Here is a 23,291-nt window from a genome sequence, read left to right as displayed (position 1 = left end):
GATGATTGCTGAAGCTGTGGTAGTAGCTGCTGTAGCATCACGGTCAGTTGAGACAGCTGGTGGCCTTGTTGCGCTATCTGTTGCGACTGCTGGGCGACCACCGTGGTGAGGTCGGCGACAACTGGCAGTGGAACTTCAGCGGGATCCATGGCCGGATCTACTGTCACGATTCGGCTGGCAGGAGGTGGATCCTCTGTGCCAGAGAGGGATTGGCGTGGACCGTGCTAGTGGACCGGTTCTAAGTTGCTACTGGTATTCACCAGAGCCCGCCGCAAAGCGGGATGGTCTTGCAGCGGCGGTAGCAACCAGGTCGTATCCACTAGCAACGGCTCAACCTCTCTGACTGCTGAAGATAGGCGCGGTACAAGGGAGTAGACAAGAGCAAGGTCGGACGTAGCAGAAGGTCGGGGCAGGCAGCAAGGATCGTAGTCAGGGGCAACGGCAGGAGGTCTGGAACACAGGCTAGGAACACACAAGGAAACGCTTTCACTGGCACAATGGCAACAAGATCCGGCGAGGGAGTGCAGGGGAAGTGAGGTATACATAGGGAGTGCACAGGTGAACACACTAATTAAGCCAACTGCGCCGTGCGCAACTGCGCAGTGGCCCTTTAAATCGCAGAGACCCGGCGCGCCCGCGCCCTAGGGAGCGGGGCCGCGCGCGCCGGGACAGGACCGACGGAGAGCGAGTCAGGTACGGGAGCCGGGGTGCGCATCGTGAGCGGGCGCCACCCGCATCGCGAATCGCATCCCGGCTGGGGGCGGTATCGCAGCGCACCCAGTCAGCAGATCTGACCGGGGCGCTGCAGTTGCGAGGATGTTGCGAGCGCTCCGGGGAGGAGCGGGGACCCGGAGCGCTCGGCGTAACACACACAATTATTTAACACTGTTCATCTTGTAGATTTTTGCTCAACAATATTGCCCTATAAAGCATCTGCTGTTGTTTTTCGTTTCCCTCACATTGTTACACTATGAGCTATACCTTGTACCAAGACAAATAATTTTACCAGATTTCACAGATGTTGCAAGATTCAACCTTTTCTCCAAGCATGTAGTATTGTTGGTCTTTGTCCAGACAGCCACACTGGGACACACACTGCATTTCATCTTCATTAAAGTAAGGTTTATCTTTGGGACACCTGGGGTAACATCCTACCAGACATAGCATGATATATTTGAAAACAGTAAGAAAGGTAAAATAATTACACTTAAATCATATTGTCACATGATCCATGCCTATCTTTTTGAGAACAGTATATGATGGAGAGAAGCAGAAGCAGGATTTCTGAGTACAAAAGCAGAGTGAATCCTAATAGGGCTCCAAAGAGAGACAATGAGAGTCCTGCTTACCCTGCTCACACATGCTAGCAGGAAAGCTGCCAATCAGTGTGTGGGCAGGGTACGCAGGACTCTTATTTGTCCTAAGAGACAGGATTGACTCAGAAATCATAAACCTATAGATTACAAAGTTCAGCTTTCATCAATATGTATATAGTACACGGTGAAAGACAGTACCAGGGATCAGCCTTTGTGCACGTGATCATTCAGGTAGCCAAGTCAGAGTTCAACATACAAAATGTCCAAAATTACAGCACCAGCCAGGTCACAGATAAAGAAAGCGGAAGTTTTATTTGTCCCCTGTACAAATGCAACATTGCTGTTATTAGAGAAGAGCGAATTTTTGAAAAATTCTATTCGGCTAATTAGCCGAATTGTTCGCAAAAAAACGGTTCGGTCCGAATTTATTTGCGGCTAATTGTTATTAAAACAGCATTTCTGGGCTACAGAGAGCCTCAGTAGGGGTGTAGAACACTTTGCCTTGTCCTAACATGCATAGGGAGTGTGCTGTGTTAGTGAAATAATACTGTTATTCAGTATGACAAGCAGATTACAGGCATCGCTATTAGAATCCCTGCCACAGAGCGTCTGGATATAGCAGCAGGGTCGGGAGACCATGTGGTGTCAAAATTGAAGAGATTAAAGAGATTTTTTAATATAATTTTTATTTTATTTTATTTGAATTTATTTAAAAAAAAATGTACATCCTTTTTTGAGGACCCAATTCTGGTGAACATTGAGCTGGCGGACCGCTATGAGGTGCACTACCACCTGTTCCAGCCCCTGCCTCTCAGCGTACCCCCATGCTCTGAGTGTCCACTTGAAAAGGGAGGGACTGCAGTACCAGCAACTTGCACAGGAGCACCTTCAGCTTCTGTGCCGTTGGATAAGTGGGCGCATAAAGCTAGAAGTGGCTGCAGTGAAAAAGCTTGCACTTGTATCTTAAAATTAAGTTGGCGGTCCTACTTGAGGCGAGCTACCACCTGTTCCAGCCCCTGCCTCTCAGCGCCCCCTGACTGTGAAAGGGCAAAAGTTTCATTTAATCAATTTCGTTCATTGTTATGGCTCCAACATGTTTCATTGAATTCTTGTGGTAATTCAATAAGTAATATATAACAACTACCATAGGGCCTCACAATTAAAAGTATTGAAGAGATTTTTTTAAATTTAAATTGAAGATATTGATTAGATTCACAAGTTTAATGTCCCAGGTGCCCGAAGTGTTTACTTTGAACTAATACTTTATGACCACAAAACGCAATATAGCAAGGAGTCAAATGGTGGCACAATGACAGAGCCTAGAGGTGGCAGCAGCCCAACAAGACCATAGGGCCTCACAAATGAAAAGCTGAAAGATATTTTTTTTAATTTAAATTGAAGATTTTATATAGATTAACATTTTAAAAGTTTAATTTAATGTGTGAACAACATGAGGAGACCATATGGTGGCACAATGACACAGCCTGCAGGTGGTGGCACCTTGAGGAGACCATAATATGGCAAAATGACCCAGCATGAAGGTGGCAACAGCATGAAGAGACCATAAGGCCTCACAATTGAAAAGATTAAAGATTTTTTTTTTTTTATTGAACATTTCACATAGATTAACCTAAAAATTTTCATTTAATGTGCCAGCAGCATGAGGAGACCACATGGCGGCAAAATGACACAGCCTGGAGGTGGCAGCAACATTAGGAGACCATTATGTGGTAGCAACAGACTGACAAAACCATAGGGCCTCACAGAAAAAGATTAAATATATTTTTAAATTTAAATTGAAGATTTTAAATAGATTAAGATAAAAAGTTTCATTTAATGTGCCAACAGCATGAGGAGACCACATGGCCACGGTGTGTCTGTGTCCTATGTCTCGTCTTCCTCATCACCCTGTAGCTCCACAGCCTGCTCCTGCTCTTCCTCTCCTGTCAGATGACTATAAAAATCACTCATTTCGCAAAACCTTGCCTCTGCTCCACTGTCCCCCTCTCCCTCCAGTTCAGCCCCCACAGGGCTCATGTGGCCGTGAAATGTAGGCACCACATCTCCAGTGCCCTGACCAGCCATCGTTTCCAACATGTGTTGTAGGAAATTAAGCAGTGGAATGACGTTGTTCATCCTGTAATCATGGCAACTTACTAATAATGTGGCTTCCTCAAAGGGCCTGAGCAAACGGCAGGTGTCACGTATGAGCTGCCACTGGTTCTTATTGAAGTTACACAGAGGAGTACCCCTATCCGCTTGGATCATTAAGAAATTGGTGATGGCTTTTCTCTGTTCGTATACTCGGTCCAACATATGGAGGGTGGAATTCTAACGCGTGGAAACGTCACAAATCAGACTATGTTGGGGGATGCCATTATGACGCTGCAGCTCAAGGAGGGTGTGCTTTGTGGTGTATGAGTGGCTGTAGTGCATGCAAAGTTTCCTTCCCATTGTTAGGATGTCTTGCAGATGGGGGGAACACTTCAGGAACCCGTTGACAACCAGATTGAACACGTGTGCCATGCAGGGTGCATGGCTCAGGCTTCCTTGACGCAGCACAGACAAGATTTTCTTCCCTTTGTCAGTCACCATGGTTCCCATTTCCAATTTTCATGGAGTAAGCCATGATTCGATTTCTTGATGAATGACTTCTAGCAGTTACTCCCCTGTGTGACTCTGTTCGCCAAGGCAAACCATGTAAACAACAGTGTGAAACTGCTGTGCCCTGCACACATGGTATGCTGAAGGGGCACTGAAACTTGTCCGTGCAGTGGAGGCTGAGGACACTATGGAGGATGAGGAGGCGGAGTCGCACACTGTCACAGGACCACCGGCTGAAAGCATGGAGGCGGAAGCGGCATGACCTGTCCAAGTTGCTGTTGTGGCTGCACCCAGTGGGCCATGAAGGACATGCATTGTCCCTGACTGTAGTTACAGTTCCACACGTCGGTGCTGCCGTTCACTTTGGTACACTTTGGTAGAGTGGGGTGGTGGGTGTTAATACCAGTACCTGGTGACGAAGGTGGGTGAAAGAAGGAGAATTTGGCATCAGATGAGTGGTATCAGGCGGGTGGCAGGATCAGAATAGTAGCTGAGGCAGGTAGGCAGAAAAAAATGGTCTCTTTTGTCAAAGTGTTGGTGAGCACAAGTAAGTATTGAGGATATGCATTAAGTAAAACATAACTTTTAATATTATTCATAGGATAAAATATATGGACCCACATTTTTTTTTAAATCTAACAAAAGGAAAGGTGTGCAAAAAACATTATGTGCCACCTACACCACCAAGTATTGTTGTGATGCAAAGACCTCTAAAAGGTGTGAGGGAACAATGTATGGTCCATTACAATGGACCATATGTTGTTCCCTTCCACCTGTTAGAGGCCTTTGTATCGCATCCATACTTGGTGGTGTAGGTGGCACATGGTGTTTTTTGCACACCTTTCCTTTTGTTCAATTACAAAATTTGGGTCCATATATTTAATCCTAAGAAAAGTTACATTTTAGCTCATGTATATCCTCAATACTTACTTGTGGTCTAATGCAGAGGAATTTCTGTAACTGGGGACCAGCACCTTAGTTATGTTTTGCATTATCCATGGCACCTCAATGAGAGAGCCTGGAGGTGGTTCCATCAGCATGAGGAGACCATATGGCAGCACAATGGCAGAGCCTGGAGGTGGTAGCATCAGCATGAGGAGACCATATGGCGGCACAATGACAGAGCCTGGAGGTGGCAGCATCAGCATGAGGAGACCATATAGAAGCACAATGAGAGAGCCTGGAGGGGGCAGAATCAGCATGAGGAGACCATATGGCGGCACAATGAAAGAGCCTGGAGGTGGCAGCAGCAGCATGAGGGCCATGCCAACCCAGGGTTGAGTCTGAGAAACCCACCAACTGTTGACTGGGGGTGTCCGAGTTAAACAATCAATAACGGCTGCTGGTCGAGACACGACTGCTTGCTGACACCGGGAGCTCAGACCTCTCGCTGCGACTCCTGCTGCCACACGCCCCTACTCTGCTGCAACCTCTGCCTTAGCCTGATGAATTTAGGCCTCTGCCACTCCCCTGTGCACGTCTTGGCACTTCTCTGCCTGACATACTTATACACCAGCTGAGTGCGTATATGTTACACTCATGAGAGGAGGACAATGTGCTCCACTACGCTTAAAGCTGTGTTAGACTACAGAAACGAGTGTGTAGCTTTGGCTGGCCTTTCACAGTAAATAGGCCCAAATTAGTTTAACAGGAAAACATATAAAAGACACCACGTAGGTGTACGTACAGTGTACACTTATGAGAGGAGGACTATGTTCTCCACTACAAACTGTATAAAGCTACAGAAACAAGTGGGTAGCTTTGGCTGGCCTTTCTCAGTAACTAGGCCCAAATTAGTTTTTCAGGGAAAAAAAATTACACCCCGTAGGTGTATGTACAGTTTACACTTATGAGAGCTGGACAATACAATCCACTTAAAACTGTATAAGGCTACAGAAACAAGGGTGTAGCTTTGGCTGGCCTTTCACAGTAACTAGGCCAAAATTAGTTTTTCAGAGGGAAAAAAAAAACTTACAAACTGTACTTTCTATCCCTCTCTCTCTCTGTCAATGCTTTTATGCAGTGATTTGGGCTTTTGGTGAATCGCTGCTTTCAAGCGGTTTTTCTGTGCAACGCACACAATGCTCTCTCTCCCCTGCAATGAAACGCTCTCTTTGAAATAAAAAGCTGAAGTGACTGGCTGCAAGATGGCTGCCAATTATATAGGGCTGTGACATCACAGGGGAGGCTGGCTGCTGACAGGCTGCATGCTGCATGTGATTCAGGGTCATCCCGCCTACCCACCTTCCCAGAGTTCCTTAACCATGTCCCCACATGTGGATCCGCCATTTTCGATGCCCTGGAACCTGGACCGCACTGAATGGAGTTTAATGAAGCGATTTGTGCAATCAAATCGTGGCAATATTCGGATTAGTTGAAGCAAATTTTTCCTAAAATTCGTAACGAATTCGGATTCGTCAGATTTGATTTGCTCATCCCTAGCTATTACTGCTGGGACGCTGCATTTATATAGGGGACTAATAAAACTTCAGCTTTCTTTACGATCCGTGGTCTGGCTGGTGCTGTAATTTTGGACACTTGTCAGTATGTATGTATGTATGTATGCATGTATATGTCAATATAGGTGACCATGCATCTTTTTTTTTTCTATTTAAAACCACAAAGATCAAGTTATTTACTCTTCTTCATTACTAAAATAAAAACAAGCAGGACAAATAAAAGAGAAAAATATACAGAAGCTGAAATGCCAGTTTAAAAAGTGCACTAATTTCTGTCCACCAATTTACTTTATTACCAATTTTACTTCCAATTTACTTCATTACAGCTTCTGTTCTCATTATGAAGGTAACTATCATACACAATTAATGAAAATTATTCCAAATTTACAAACAGATGGTATGACTGGGTACATAGAATATCTTACCTTCTAAACCTTTCATGTTAGATATACATAAACCTTTGGGATTCCTGCAGGTCTTCATGCATTGAGCACCACAGGGCTTATAGTACCAGTCACACTGGCTTTCTTTATTGTAGAAATCACAAAAAATTGCTGGTGTGTGCAAAAAAAAGAAGGGAGAAATATGTAGTTTGAAACAAAGTATACAGTAGGTTGGGTTTAATAATTTCTACTGAAAGATACTATGCATCCATAAAATGGTACAGGTATCCCAATTACATACAAATAAAGAATTTGATAAAGGAACCTTTTAAAAACTTAATTTTTTTGTGTATTTACTATCTTACAACATTATTTAAATTAGCTCACCACACCACCTTCTCAGGCTCCATTTAAGAAGTCTCAGAACTGATTGGGATTTATGCAAAGCCAGAACTCTCTCCAGAAGGAAAGAGGACCAAGCTAGATAGGTATATTATATGTTCACCCTTGTTATTTGACTGCCACCAAACTGTATTTTGTAAATACAGTTTGGTGGCAGTCAAAGAACAAGTCCAATCCTTAGTCGGGACAGTTATCAGGGTACATATCCCTCTCGACCCGGTGACCTACCTTCTAAATTTCCAATCTGCCAACCTAACCAGAGTCCAACTCAGACTGTTTTTGTATGTCCTGACCTCGTCACAATACCTGATAGCAGTGTGGTGGAAATGCACAGAGAATTGTCTATTCAAGTGCTGCTCGATAGAATTAGAGAAAACACTGGTTATAGAAAACATATTAATTACTTCTCAGAAGGTATGGCAACTGTGGGACAATTTGATCATATCTCAATTTCAATATCATTTTCATAGTTTGTCAGTGTGGAACCTAGGTCTGTGTGGACATCTGCTCTATCCTTTTTTTCCGTTATTTTCTATTGCTTTTCCTCTCCCCTTAAAGGACATCTGCAGCAAAAGACAACTTATCCCCTATCCACAGCATAAGGGATAAGTGTCTGATCGCGGGAGGTCCGACCACTATGACCACACACGATCTCCCAAACGGGGCCCTGCATTGCCATTCTATGTTTATGAACACTGCCTCCCCGCCTCTCCCATAGAGATACATGCAGGAAGCGTGTTGGCCGCAACATCACGCTGCGGCCGGCATGCCTCCTGTACAGGAGAGCCATGCCAGAGCTGTGGCCCCGTGCAGGAGATCGCGGGGGGTCCCAGCGGTCAGACCCCCCACGATCAGACACTTATCCCCTATCCTGTGGATAGGGGATAAGTTGTTTTTTGCTGCAGATGTCCTTTAACCCCTTAACGACGCAGGACGTAAATGTACGTCCTGGTGAGCTGGTATTTAATGCACCAGGATGTAAATTTACATCCTATACATAACTGCGAGCATCGAAATGTCCAAAATAGCTGCTTTTTTCTAACATCTTATTCCCAAAAAATTTATAAAAAATTAATTAAAAGTTTGATATAAGCCAATATGGTATCAATAAAACAGATCATGGTGCAAAAAATGAGCACTCATACCGTTACTTATACGGAAAAATGAAAAAGTTATAGGTCTTCAAAATAGGGGGATTTTAAATGTACTAATTTGGTTATACAGTTTGCGATTTTTTTTTTAAGCACTACAGTAATAGAAAAGTGCATTATCATGGGTATCATGTCAATCGTATTGACCCAAAGAATAAAGGACACGTAATTTTTACCGTAAATTGTACGGCCTGAAAACGAAAATTTGCAAAATTGCGGTTTTCGTTTTAATTTCACCACACAAATAGTATTTTTTTGGTTGCGCCATAAATTTCATGGTAAAGTGAGTGATGGCATTACAACGGACAACTGGTAGTTGTAGTTATGCAACATCTGGAGGCACAACTACAACGCCCAGCATGACCTTTGGCTGTCTGTGCATGCTGGGAGTTGTAGTTCTGCAACAGCTGGATGCACACTATTTGTGAAACACTGAGTTAGGTAACAGACTAACACAGTTTCCTCAACAGTGTACCTCCAGCTGTTGCAAAACTACAACTCCCAGCATGCATGGTTTGTCAGTGCATGCTGGGAGTTGTAGTTTTGCAACAGCTGGAGGCACACTGGTAACAAACCCTAAACCAGTGTGCCTTCAGCTGTTGCAAAACTAAAACTCTCAACATGCATTGACAGCCGAAGGGCAAGCTAGGAGCTGTAGTTATGCAACAGCTGGAGGCCAACTACAACTTCCAGCATGACCTTCATCTGTCTGTACATGCTAGCAGTTATAGTTTTGCAACAGCTGGAGGCACACTTTTCCATTTAAAAAAATGTGCCTCCTTCTGTTCCATAACTACAACTCCCAGCATGCCCTTTGGCTGTGCATGTTGGGAGTGGTATTATACAACAGCTGGAGGTACACAGCACTCATCTCCTGTTGTTGTATAATACAACTCCCAGCATGCACAGCCAAAGGACATGCTGGGAGTTGTAGTTATGCAACAGCTGGAGACACAACTTCAACTCCCAGCATGACCTTTGGCTGTCTACAACTTCCAGCATGCACAGACATCCAAAGGTCGTGCTGGGAGTTGTAGTTGTGCCTCCAGTTGCTGCATAACTACAACTCCCAGCATGCCCTTTGGCTGTGCATGCTGGGAGTTGTTGCTAAGCAACAGCAGGAGGCACAGCACTTACCTCATGCTCTTGCGCTGTGCTGCTGCCCCGCCACCACCGGTCCTAGATCCTTGATCTCGCAGTCGGTGGGGGCCCCCGCTACCGGTGTCCACTCCTGGCACCTGCTCTCGCCCTCCGGCATAGGGGCGGAGTGGGTGCCGTTAGTGACACCGCCAAGCAAGAGTCCTGATTCATATGTGCCACCTCACTTCTTCTGATAAAGGGTGATTGGTGCTGTCTTGGATAGCACCAATCACCCTATTTTTCCGGAGACCCGACTGACCCAGAATTGCCGCAAATCGCCGGTCTGAATTGACTGTTGATTTGCAGCAATCGCCGACATGGGAGGGAGTCTCATGATTCCCCAGGCATTGGCACGGGATGCCTGCTAAACGATTTAGGCAGGCATCCCATTCGTTTCCCGCCCCCCGGTTACCAGTTCAGGTACGCCCTAGGTCCTTAAGTCCCAGGACACAAGGGCGTACCTGTATGGGGTTAAATATTTCCTCTACTCTATGATATGAGGCTGTTTATTGGTCCCCAGAATGCTACCTTTACTAACTGACTTTGGAGACCAGCATGTATCTCCACTGATAGAGGATGCCCTAACCAAATTTTGTGTTCTGTCTACTTCTAGGAGTCATCTCTGGAATGGAAATGTCATCTTTACACTATTACCTCTCCTTCCTATTATTTTGCTGAATCATTAATATTTAGCTTATTCTAACAAATAAAAAGTACATAAACATTCTGAGACTGTCCACCATCAAAGAATCATACTGATGTAACCGTGAAGGAAATTATGTATCAGCCTGGATTGCTCAATTGTTTTGATTTATTTTTGTTACTTATGCTTTATAGGGAAGATTTATCAAAACCTGTGCAGAGGAAAAGTTGACCAGTTGTCTATAGATACCAATCAGATCACTTCTTTCATTTTAAAAAAGGGCCTCTGAAAAATGAAATAAGTGATCTGATTGGTTGCCATAGACAACTGGTCAACTTTTCCTCTGCATAGGTTTTGATAAATCTCCCCCCCATGTCTATATAACTCAGATAAGCACTGTAAGCATTTTCTATTTTTGATTATTCTTTCAAAAGCTGTAAAAACTTTCATTAATAAAAATTTATATAAAAAAAGAAGCACTTTATCCAAGTGACTGTACTTTGAATGATGGGACTGCAATTACGAGTGCATGCTATGTATATACAGAGAAGATGGTTGAATAACAAGTGTGCAAATATAGTATACCTATATAGCTTTTGTTTTAATAACATAAGTACATAAAAAGGAAGTTTTAAATGGGTCTCTTATCATCCTGTTCTCTATACATTAGGTTGTTTGATATGACTTTTATATATCTATGGATTTTAACACAGTTTTCTTGAGTCACATAGACATACCTTTTTATTGTATAATTAATAACTCTCACGATTCGGCTGGCTGGAGGTGGATCCTCTGTGCCAGAGAGGGATTGGCGTGGACCGTGCTAGTGGACCGGTTCTAAGTTGCTACTGGTATTCACCAGAGCCCGCCTGAAAGCGGGATGGTCTTGCAGCGGCGGTAGCAACCAGGTCGTATCCACTAGCAACGGCTCAACCTCTCTGACTGCTGAAGATAGGCGCGGTACAAGGGAGTAGACAAGAGCAAGGTCGGACGTAGCAGAAGGTCAGGGCAGGCAGCAAGGATCGTAGTCAGGGGCAACGGCAGGAGGTCTGGAACACAGGCTAGGAACACACAAGGGAACGCTTTCACTGGCACAATGGCAACAAGATCCGGCGAGGGAGTGCAGGGGGAGTGAAGAATAAGTAGGGAGTGCACAGGTGAGAATACTGATTAGGCCTGCTGCGCCAATCAGTGGCGCAGCGGCCCTTTAAATGGCAGAGACCCGGCGCGCGCGCGCCCTAAGGAGCAGGGCCGCGCGCGCCGGGACAACACAGACTGGGAACGGGTCAGGTACGGGAGCCGAGATGCGCATCGCGAGCGGGCGCGTCCCGCATCGCGAATCGCATCCCGGCTGGGAGTAATATCGCAGCGCACCCGGTCAGCAGGTCTGACCGGGGCGCTGCGAATGAGAGAACGCTGCGAGCACTCCGGGGAGGAGCGGGGACCCGGAGCGCTCGGCGTAACAATAAGGTGACATTTTCTCTTTAAAAGCATTGTGTAAAATATATATATATATATTTTTTTGTAAGTTATTACAGACCCCAGAAGCTAGTAGCAGTTCTGCTCCAATATCCCCATGACTAACTTATCTTGTGATAGAGAACTTTGGGCATATTTATTGAAAATATTTTTTTAACTAGTATGCTGTAATGAACTATGTTGCACCTACTGAGTTGAAATAGGTTTTCTTATCTGGTAGTCATGTCATAGCTTGATGTCACTTTTATGGGTGGATAAAAAGTATTCCAACCTAAAACATGCACCCATATCCACAGGATAGGGGATATGTTTAAGATTGCAAGTGGGGGTCGAGTGATTGTTTCCCTACGTCGAGTGATGGTTTCCCTACGTCGAGTGATGGTTTCCCTTTTCTAGAAAAAGAGTTGCACTTTGGAATGTCATTCACTGTCTATGGGAGTGCAAGAGATAGCAGAGTACTACATATACGGCTTTCTCTGGCGCTCCTGTGACTTTCTTTAGAATACACAATATTCTGTATAAGGTATGCAGTAAGAGTGTATATTTTATTTATACATTACTTAGTGGAACAAAACTATGGTTTTCTTAGTAGATATGAATCTGTAGGATGACAAACACTTATTTTTACAGCTCTACTTACGGCAGATAGTTGGAGATCTCCACTCAACACACACACAGGCTTCACTACAAGCTTGGGCATATGCTGACACTGCAGTACAGAAGCAGTCACAGTCACCTCCCATGTCACAAGCACATGTGTCTCGGATACAGGCCTCATAATATTTCTCAGGGTCAACCTGTTATAGAGAAGCCACATTATTAGAATAAAGCCAGTTTTGTAAAAACAATAATTTCTCAGTCCTCAGGATATTACCTCACTGTGGCATGGTGCAAATACATGGCTAAGAATAATGTTGCACAATTTTTGTGCCCAGGCCATCCTGTATGGATGTACAATACATGGATCCTTGGATATATAGACTTCAGAGCAGTAAGGAGACACCTTCCAGCTATCTCTAAAAAGTTTTACATCTTCAACAATACACTGACTCCTTGTAGTAAAATCATTGTTGCCATTTCCATCAAAGTTTCCGCAGAGGCCACACACCTTCCCCTAGTTAAAGATTGACAGGTTAATTTACAGATTCAAGCTCTAAATACATGTTCAATTCTTATAAGCAACACATCCATGTTAAAACTTTTGCATATAGAAAGAGGACATTGCTTATCTAACTGCTAACCGGCTTTTACAGCTGAATGGTATTTATGGGACCTCCACACTTCCAATAGATGGGGGTTCAAACAGACATTGATGGCATATCTGCAGTGTCCTGGTAACTGTGTCCCAGCTACAAAATATTAAATTGTTGTGAGGCTGGGGAAATCTTTTGATAAGTGCTTAAAGGGGTTATCCAGCATAAGATCATTTTAGTATGTACCTGGCAGGCAGTAATGGACATGCTTAAGAAGGATCTGTGCTTGTCTTGGGGATAAATGGCTATGTTGTGAGATTGCCATAATACTGTGGCTAGCTGTTTGTGAACTAGTATTTCCTGTTTGACTTTTCTTTTTTTTTTTACTACAAATCCCACAATTCCATCTTCCTCCCTCCCACACATCAGCCACCCCACCTATTGAAACATAAATGAGCTGCCTCCATTCAAATCAGTGTGGTTTACAATCAGGGTGCCTACAGCTGTTGAATTAGTTGCAGATTGATCCCTCCACCCATTGAAACAGACAGGCTCCCTGTCATTGGCTGACTAGTGAGTTAGGTCTCGGCCGCAAATGGACACACGCCCCTAGTGCGGTACTGTGAGAAATATTTGGCAAAGGTAACAGGAATTACACTTACCAGAATGTGTTGTGCTGTGGGCACAACACCATGTAGAGCTTAGGACTGACTCTGCGTGCAGCCTGGATCCTCCGGTTAGGGCCTCGCTCACCGGTTCGTAGTAGCAGCAAAAGTAGCAATAGAAAAACTGGATCCTAATCAGGCACAATGCAGTGGAAGAAAAGATCCGTAATGCAGGGATTACTTCATAAGGTTTATTAAGAACACAAATGCAACGCATTTCATGCACGTAATTTCATCAGGCAATGTGTACACACTGCCTGAGGAAGTGCCCTTTATGGGCAAGAAACGCGTTGCAATTGTGTTCTTAATAAACCTTATGAAGTGATTCCTGCATTACGGATCTTTTCTTCCACTGCATTGTGCCTGATTAGTAGTGTTGCTCGCGAATATTCGCAATTCGAATATTATTCGCGAATATCGCATATTCACGAATTCGCGAATTTCGCGAATATAGCGCTATATATTCGTAATTACGAATATTCGTTTTTTATTTTATTTTTTTCTTCACAGTACACATCACAGTGATCACCCCTCTCTGCTTCCAGCTTGTGTGGTGTAAAGAAGGCTGTAATACTACTGTGTGAGACTGGCGTGTGAAAATTCGCATATGCGAAAATTAACATATGCTAATTTTCGCATCTGCGAATTTCACATATGTTAATTTTCGCATACGCGTATTTTCGCATACGCGAAAATAAAACGAGGATATAACGAATATGCAAATATTCGCGAATATATGACGAATATTCGTCCATATATTCGCGAATATTCGCGAATTCGAATATGGCCTATGCCGCTCAACACTACTGATTAGGATCCAGTTTTCCTATTGCTACTTTTGCTGCTAGGAAGACTAGTCAGTCATAGAAAAGTGCATATACCTAGTTAGACTATACCTCCTAGATTCAGTTCAGGCCTATCCTACATCCTGCTCAAGCTAAAGGCTACCTCAAGCAAGTCCCAAATCCTGTTCTAGTTGCAAGAGCTATCTATTCTGAGACACATCTAGGTCACATGCGTAGTGATCATGGTACTATGAAGAGTTAGAAGTATTTAACCCAAAAGGTTGTCTCCAGTCCGTTCTGTGAGGGCATTGTGCTTCAATTTTAAACTCAAAGAAGGAGTATCTGCTAGTCAGAGGAGAAGAAACAATAAACAAGGGCTCCACTGTGTACATTATTCTCATTGTGGACCTACAGTCAAAGTAAATGCTGTGTGGCTCACCACCCCTACAAAAGTTTCTTCAGTTCATGCCTTGTGCATAGGGTATTGTGCAATAAAACTATGGGTAAAACTCAATTATCTGCACCATAGTAGGTTAACCTGTGTAGACCCTTCACAATAGATAGTATCTTATTAGATTGTACCTGTATATTGTCTGCAGCAGCATCGCTACTAGGACCACCACTTACAAGGGTAAAGAGCACATTTCAGATTTTCCACTCAGTGTATCTGCTATTAAAGCAACTCTTTAAGTGTACCTGACTTTTTATATAATGTAGAAGATAGCATTATATGTATACTTGTAATATACATTGGTTAGAAAATGTGTATATTTTCATCCATGCAGCTATTGCCTCTATGTCTTTGTGAGGAGACCAAATACAGGAAGTGAGGGCAGGACAAGCAGGGCTCTGTACACTGAGGACAAGCAGGGCTCTGTACATTGAGGACAAGCAGGGCTCTGTACACTGAGGACAAGCAGGGCTCTGTACACTGAGGACAAGCAGGGCTCTGTACACTGAGGACAAGCAGGGCTCTGTACACGGAGGACAAGCAGGGCTCTGTACACGGAGGACAAGCAGGGCTCTGTGCACTGAGGACAAGCAGGGCTCTGTGCACTGAGGACAAGCAGGGCTCTTTGTACTGAGGACAAGCAGGGCTCTGCGCACTGAGGATAAGCAGGGCTCTGTGCAGTGAAGACAAGCAGGGCTCTGCGCACTGAGGACAAGCAGGGCTCTGCGCACTGAGGACAAGCACGGCTCTGTACACTGAGGACAAGCAGGGCTCTGTACACTGAGGACAAGCAGGGCTCTGTACACTGAGGACAAGCAGGGCTCTGTACACTGAGGACAAGCAGGGCTCTGTACACTGAGGACAAGCAGGGCTCTGTACACTGAGGACAAGCAGGGCTCTGTACACTGAGGACAAGCAGGGCTCTCTACACTGAGGACAAGCAGGGCTCTGTACACTGAGGACAAGCAGGGCTCTCTGTGTACTAGGACAAGCAGGGCTCTGTGCACTGAGGACAAACAGGGCTCTGTGCAGTGAGGCTCTGTGACATGCTCCTGGCTCACAGAGCAGGATGATTGACAAGTAAGGAGCCTGCACAGAGCCCTGCTTGTCTCGCCCTGGCCTCCTGTATTTGGTCTCTTCATAGAGACACACATAAAATAGCTGCATGGACAGCATTTTTCACCCAAAAATATGCACATTTTTTTTAACCAATGTATATTACAGATATACATATAATGGTATTATCTACATTATTTCAAACATTTTTCCTAACGACAGTGCCCAACTCTTTACTCATCTGCATAAAACCTGTAACATACAACTAAGGTGTTTGCAAGATATACAAGTGTCCAGATTTCTTATTCCTTTACCAGACACTACAGGTACAACCCTTTCGACAAAAGGATTATTAAGCTCACAGGGCCCATCCATTGGTTAGGGAGATCACAATGATATATGACATCACTATCTAATACATCCCCAGTGGACTGCTACTCCCAGCTAGCCTGCACTACAACATCAACATCCCCTTGAGTATCACATATCCTTTACTTATATTTTAACATTGTTAAAATTTTAACAGTTTTCTGCCATGGATTAATTGTCTCCTAATTTTCGTTCTTTCCCCTTTAGAATCTAATGCCAAAGCATTTTTGTTTAAAATTTGCCATTATAGCTTCCCAAGTGACAAAACTTTTTTTTTATTTTTCCATCAACAAAGCCATATGAGGGCTTGTGTTTTTGCGGGACAAGTTTAACTTTTTAATGCAATTTTGGGGTTCATATAGTTTATTGGTTATTTTTTATTAACTCTTTGTTTGCTGGTCAAATGGACAAAATGCTATTTTTGCATTTGAAATTCATGCCATACGGTAAAAATAACATTATAGGTTATTCTGTGGGTCAGCCCAATTACAGCACTTCCAAATGTATATAGTTTTTTGTACTACATTTCCATAATAGAAACATTTACATAACTTTTTAATAACTTTATATTTTTTCACCTGCGGTGCTATGTTAGGGCATATTTTTTGTATCATTGTGAAATATGTATAACTTTTTTTTATTACATTTTATTTTATGTGCACTGGACAGGCAATGTACCTGCCATGCTGCACAGCATGACTCCCAGTTGCTGAGGAAACTGGAACTAAAGCTGCTGGTGCAGGTAAGTGGCGCACATACAATCATCACATGCAGCAGTCATGATTTGACCATGGCATGTGAAGGGTTAAATTGCCCAGAGCTCCGGGTTGTTACAATGTGAGCCAGGCAATCATACTGACTGCCAAGCTCCCACGATTACTGCACAGGAGAGCCGCTAAAACATGCAGGCTTAAATAAGTACCCTTAAAGGGGTACTCCCCCCTAGACACCTTATCCCCTATCCAAAGGGGTCTGATTGCGGGGGCCCCACCACTGGGAACCCCCGCGATCTCAACTGTAGCCCCCGCTGCCAACTGCGTGATGACGGGCGATACAGGGGCCGGAGTATCGTGACGTCACGGTTACGCCCCTCATGACATCACGCCCCGCTCCCTCAATACAAGTCTATGGGAGTGGGTGTGACAGCAGCCACGCCCCCCCCCCCATAGACTTGCATTAAGGGGGAGGGCCACGATGTCACAATACTCCGGGGCGGGCCGCGATGTCACAATACTCCAGTACAATACTAATAACCCATGAGCCAAAGCAATGATCGCCATCATCTACCTCTTGATAATGCTGTTTAACCCCTTAAGGACACATGACGTATGCGTAAGTCTCCGCACCCTGGGCTTTAAGGACCCATGACGTATGAGTACGTCATGGCGTTTTCTGGTCCCTGCCGCGCGCCAGGCAGAGATCGGAAGCAGATACCTGCTGAAATGCTTCAGCATGCATCCAGGGCAAACGCCGAGGGGGGCCATGTCGGCCTCCCATGTCGGCGATCGTCGCAAATCGCGAGGGAAATCGCCCCTGCGATCTGTGGCGTTACAGGGCTGATCGGGTCTCTGGGAACCGACCGCCCGGTAATTTTGCATGATCCCGGTTGTCACAGACAGCCAGGACCCTGCTGAAGTATAGGAGCGAGGTGGCAAGCCTGCCACCTCCTCTTATCCCCTGCGATTCCTCGGATAGCTAACCGACCAATCGCAGGGGCGGTGGGGGGGGCGGTTACTTCCTCCCGCCCTGCCCGGCCCCTCTATCTGGTCCCCTTACACTACAACTCCCAGCATGCCCAGACAGCCCTTGGCGTCCGGGCATGCTGGGAGTTGCAGTTTTGCAACATCTGGAGGTCCGCAGTTTTGGGACCACTGTGCCCTTCCAGATGTTGCAAAACTACACATTATCAGCATGCCCTTACTGTCCAGGCATGCTGGAAGTTGTAGTTCTAGTTCTGTAACATCTGGCCCTTCAGATGCTGCAGAACTGCAACTCCCAGCATGCCTGGACAGTTTTGGCATACTGAGAGTTGTAGTTTTGCAACATCTGGAAGGGCACAGATTGGGAACCACTGTACTAGTCGTCTGCAAACTGTAGTCCTCCAGATGTTGCAAAACTACAACTCCAAGCATGCTGGGAGTTGTAGTTCGGCAACATCTGGCTCTAAATATGTTGCCTAACTACTACTTTCAGCATGCCTGAGAATGTTTGGGAGTAGTGGTTTTGTAACAACTGGAGGCACACTGGTTGGGAAACATTGTCTGTTTCCTAACTCAGTGTCTCCCGTGTGCCTCCCGTCAACCCGTGTGCCTCCAGATGTTGTAAAACTATAACTACCAGCATGCACTGATAGACTGTGCATGCTGGGAGTTGTAGTTTTGCAACAGCTGGAGGTCCCCCCCCCCGTGAATGTACAGGGTACATTCACATGGGCAGGGGGCTTACAGTGAGTATTAGGCTGCAAGTTTGCGATGCAGCAAATTTGGCGCGGCAGTTCAAACTCGAAGCGGGAAACTCGCTTTAATCCCCTGCCCCTGTGACTGTACCCTAAAAACACTACACTACACTAACACAATATAAAATAAAAAGTAAAAAACACTACATATACACATGCCCCTACACAGCCCCCCTCCCCTCCCCAATAAAAATGAAAAACGTCTGGTACGCCACTGTTTCTAAAATGGAGCCTCCAGCTGTTGCAAAACAACAACTCCCAGTATTGCCGGACAGCCGTTGACTGTCCAAGCATGCTGGGAGTTTTGCAACAGCTGGAGGCACCCTGCTTGGGAATCACTGGCGTAGAATACCCCTATGTCCACCCGTATGTAAATCCCTAATTCAGGCCTCAAATGTGCATGGCGTTCTCTCACTTCGGAGCCCTGTCATATTTCAAGGCAACAGTTTAGGGCCACATATAGGGTATCGACGTACTCGGGAGAAATTGCTTAACAAATTTTGGAGGGCTTTTTCTCCTTTCACCCCTTATGAAAAGGTGAAGTTGGGGTCTACACCAGCATGTTAGTGTAAAAAAAAAAAAAATTTTTACACTAACATGCTGGTGTTGCCCTATACTTTTCATTTTGACAAGAGGTAAAAGGGAAAAAAGCCCCCCAAAATTTGTAATGCAATTTCTCCCGACTACGGAGATACCCCATATGTGGGCGCAAAGTGCTCTGGGGGCGCACAACAAGGCCCAGAAGGGAGAGTGCACCATGTACATTTGAGGTGATTTGCACAGCGGTGGCTGATTGTTACAGCGGTTTTGACAAGCGCAAAAAAAACAAAACCCCACATGTACCCCATTTCGGAAACTACACCCCTCACGGAATGTAATGAGGGGTGCAGTGAGAATTTACACCCCACTGGTGTCTGACAGATCTTTGGAACAGTGGGCTGTGCAAATTAAAAATTTTGTACAGCCCACTGTTCCAAAGATCTGACACCAGTGGGGGGTAAATGCTCACTGTAACCCTTGTTACGTTCCTCAAGGGGTCTAGTTTCCAAAATGGTATGCATTTGGAGGTTATTTTGCTGTCCTGGCACCATAGGGGCTTCCTAAATGCGACATGCCCCCCGAGCAAAATTTGCTCTCAAAAAGCCAAATTTGACTCCTTCTCTTCTGAGCATTGTAGTTCACCCGTAGTGCACTTCAGGTCAACTTATGGAGTACCTCCATACTCAGAGGAGATAGGGTTACAAATTTTGGGGGGTATTTTCTGCTATTAATCCTTGCAAAAATGTGACATTTGGGGGGAAACACACATTTTAGGGAAATTTTAAATTTTTTACGTATGCAAAAGTCCTGAAACCCATGTGGGGTATTAAGGCTCACTTTATTCCTTGTTACGTTCCTCAAGGGGTCTCGTTTCCAAAATGGTATGCCATGTGTTTTTTTTTGCTGTTCTGGCACCATAGGGGCTTCCTAAATGCAACATGCCCCCCTAAAACCCTTTCAGAAAAACGTACTCTCCAAAATCCCCTTGTCGCTCCTTCGCTTCTGAGCCCTCTACTGCGTCCGCCGGACACTTTACATAGACATATGAGGTATGTGCTTACTCGAGAGAAATTGGGCTACAAATATAAGTATACATTTTCTCCTTTTACCCCTTGTAAAAATTCAAAAATGGGGTCTACAAGAACATGCGAGTGTAAAAAATGAAGATTGTGAATTTTCTCCTTCACTTTGCTGCTATTCCAGTGAAACACCTAAAGGGTTAAAACGCTGACTGAATGTCATTTTGAATACTTTGGGGGGTGCAGTTTTTATAATGGGATCATTTGTGGGGTATTTCTAAGATGAAGACCGTTCAAATCCACTTCAAACCTGAACTGGTCCCTGGAAAATAGTGAGTTTGGAAATTTTGTGAAAAATTTGAAAATTGCTGCTGAACTTTGTAGCCCTCTGATGTCTTCCAAAAGCAAAAACACATCAATTTTATGATTCAAACATAAAGTGGACATATATGTGAATAAAAAAAAAATGTATTTGGAATATCCATTTTCCTTACAAGCAGAGAGCTTCAAAGTTAGAAAAATGATAAATTTTCAAATTTTTCATAAAATTTTGGGATTTTTCGCCAAGAAAGGATGCAAGTTACCACAAAATGTTACCACTATGTTAAAGTAGAATATGTCATGAAAAAACAATCTTGGAATCAGAATAATAACTAAAAGCATTCCAGAGTTATTAATGTTTAAAGTGACAGTGGTCAGATATTCTAAAAATGTCCGGGTCCTAAGGTGTAAAATGACTGGGTCCTTAAGGGATTAAAAAGCAAAACACGTTGTGGGTGGCATGGCAGTTCATGTTTTAAAAGTCATACTATGATGCCATATTATGAAGATGAGCTGCAGAACTGCTTATTGGCTATATGCGTCAGGCTTTATACCCATCTGTGGCAGGGGTGTCAAACTCAAATTCATCTGGGGTCGCATCAGCAGTTTGGTCACCCTCAAAGGGCCGGTTGTATCTGTAGGACCCCTCCCCCCCCACATACTGTATATGCCGGCGTATAAGACAACTGGGTGTATAAGACGACCCCCAACTTTTACAGTTAAAATGGAGAGTTTGGGATATACTTGCCATATAAGACTACCCCTCATACCGCAATGTACAGTACCTTGTAGTTCCCCCCACATTAGGTAGACAGCATGTTCCCCCACATTAGTAGGCAGCATATTCCTCCACATTAGGTTGGTAGTATAGTTCCCCCCACATTAGGTAGGCAGTATAGTTCCCCCCACATTAGGTAGGCAGCATGTTCCCCCACATTAGGTAGGCAGTATAGTTCCCCCCACATTAGGTAGGCAGCATGTTCCCCCACATTAGTTGGCAGCATGTTCCCCCACATTAGGTTGGCAGTATAGTTCCCCCACATTAGGTTGGCAGTATAGTTCCCCCCACATTAGGTTGGCAGTATAGTTCCCCCCACATTAGGTTGGCAGTATAGTTCCGCCCACATTAGGTTGGCAGTATAGTCCCCCCCACATTAGGTAGGCAGTATAGTTCCCCCCACATTAGGTAGGCAGTATAGTTCCCCCCACATTAGGTAGGCAGCATGTTCCCCCATATTAGTAGGCAGCATGTTCCCCCACATTGGGTTGGCAGTATAGTTCCCCCACATTAGGTAGGCAGTATGGTTCCCTCCACATTAGGTAGGCAGCATGTTCCCCCACATTAGTTGGCAGCATGTTCCCCCACATTAGGTTGGCAGTATAGTTCCCCCCACATTAGGTTGGCAGCACCACCCCCCCCTCCCTCCCCACAGACATACAGCCTCCAGCCATATACAGTGTATGGCTGGAGTCTGTATGTCTGTGTGCTGCCCCCACTGTTATCCGGTCACTGCTCCTCCGGCCCGGGGTCACAATCTACTGTTATGGCATATGGACCATAGCAGGAGGTGCCAGGACTGGTCGAGCGGTGACCGGAACGCTGAAGAGAAGAAGATAACGCGCCGCCGGTCACTTACCAGGCCCCGGCGGAGAGCATCCTCCTGCGATGATCCTGCCATCCTCCTGCTCCTCCCGCGTCTCTATGGTTGTACGCACAGGACTTCACTGACGTCCCGTGCGTACAACCATAGAGGCAGAGGACCAGGAGGGCCAAAGGAGGATCGCTAGAGGGCAGACATTGGTGAAGGCTGGCGGCCGGTGGCGGCTACGCGGGCCACATGACGAGGTCTGGCGGGCCGGATTCGGCCCGCGGGCCTTGTGTTTGACACCCGTGATCTATGGTGTACTGTGTGCATTACAGTTTTATTTTTAACCTCACTTTTGTTTAGGGATTTGTATCTTAATAATATTAAAAGTTTTAGGTGGGGATCAAAAAGAGAAGTGTTAGTGAATCCATCTTCGGCCCATGAGTTATTCATATTGTTCTTGGCCCCTTACCCACCCAGCAAGGGTAATTAGTTTTGTTTGTAAAGTTAGTGGTAGGATGTTCAAATGGACCTGGGTGGTGTTAAAATGGTGAGGACTGGTGCCAATTGGGGAGAGTGTGGTTAAATCATGAAAGGTGTCAATGGAAATTACTACTTGGCCTGTGTAAAAATGGGCCTAAGCTCTGTACATCCAGTCACAAGCGTGTCAGTCTACAGAAGAAGCATAACACCTCAAAAAAAAAAAAGATATATAAAAGGACCTGTACAAATTAATAATCAAACATCGAGAACTGACTGACAGGTACTTAAAACATAACACTTATTAAACTATTAAAAATTGGGTATAGCAAATATACAAAAAATAAATTTGTGTGTGAAGCCACATACCCTATATTTCTGGACAGGAGAGACTAAACTGGGTAAATCATTTGTCACCTGATCTTACCAGTGTGAACATACACCAAAAACAGCCATGGTTCGGGCGATTGTCCAATGATCTAGCTCTGGGGGCCCTATCTCTTGCCCTAACAACTATCCTTTGGCACCCCTCCTAATAATGCTAGATAGCTGCCCTTACAAGGGTGATCCCGCTCAGGAACCTCTTCTCTCACTCTTCATTAGTGGAGACCCTTACTAACGAACCTCTTCTCTCACTTTTCTTCATTGGATACCTTCACTGGCGTGACTTTAGTAGCGTAAATGACCAACGCTAGCTACACAAAAAACTAATGACAAGTTATGATGCATTGTAGATGAAAATACTAATACAGCAGTTACCATCAGGTAACTTCACATTCCTCTAAACACCTTAA

At 44.8% G+C, this 23,291-nt stretch overlaps 1 protein-coding gene across 1 annotated transcript in view; it reads right to left on the bottom strand.

The window, feature by feature from the left end:
* The window catches only part of LOC130276902 (mucin-2-like), a 379,260-nt gene that overhangs the window by 242,012 nt on the left and 113,957 nt on the right, over positions 1-23,291 (bottom strand). The window contains exons 9-12 of the mRNA XM_056526896.1: positions 12,452-12,691; positions 12,218-12,374; positions 6,805-6,933; positions 1,007-1,151 (exon numbers count right to left, since the gene is read on the bottom strand). Of these exons, the coding sequence (XP_056382871.1) occupies positions 1,007-1,151; positions 6,805-6,933; positions 12,218-12,374; positions 12,452-12,691 (671 nt within the window). The remainder of the gene's footprint in view (positions 1-1,006; positions 1,152-6,804; positions 6,934-12,217; positions 12,375-12,451; positions 12,692-23,291) is intronic.

Source organism: Hyla sarda, chromosome 6, assembly GCF_029499605.1.
Source record: "Hyla sarda isolate aHylSar1 chromosome 6, aHylSar1.hap1, whole genome shotgun sequence".
In the NCBI taxonomy this organism is placed as follows: domain Eukaryota; kingdom Metazoa; phylum Chordata; class Amphibia; order Anura; family Hylidae; genus Hyla; species Hyla sarda.
Note: the sequence above shows the minus strand (reverse complement) of the source record. Positions and strands in the feature narration are given on the sequence as shown.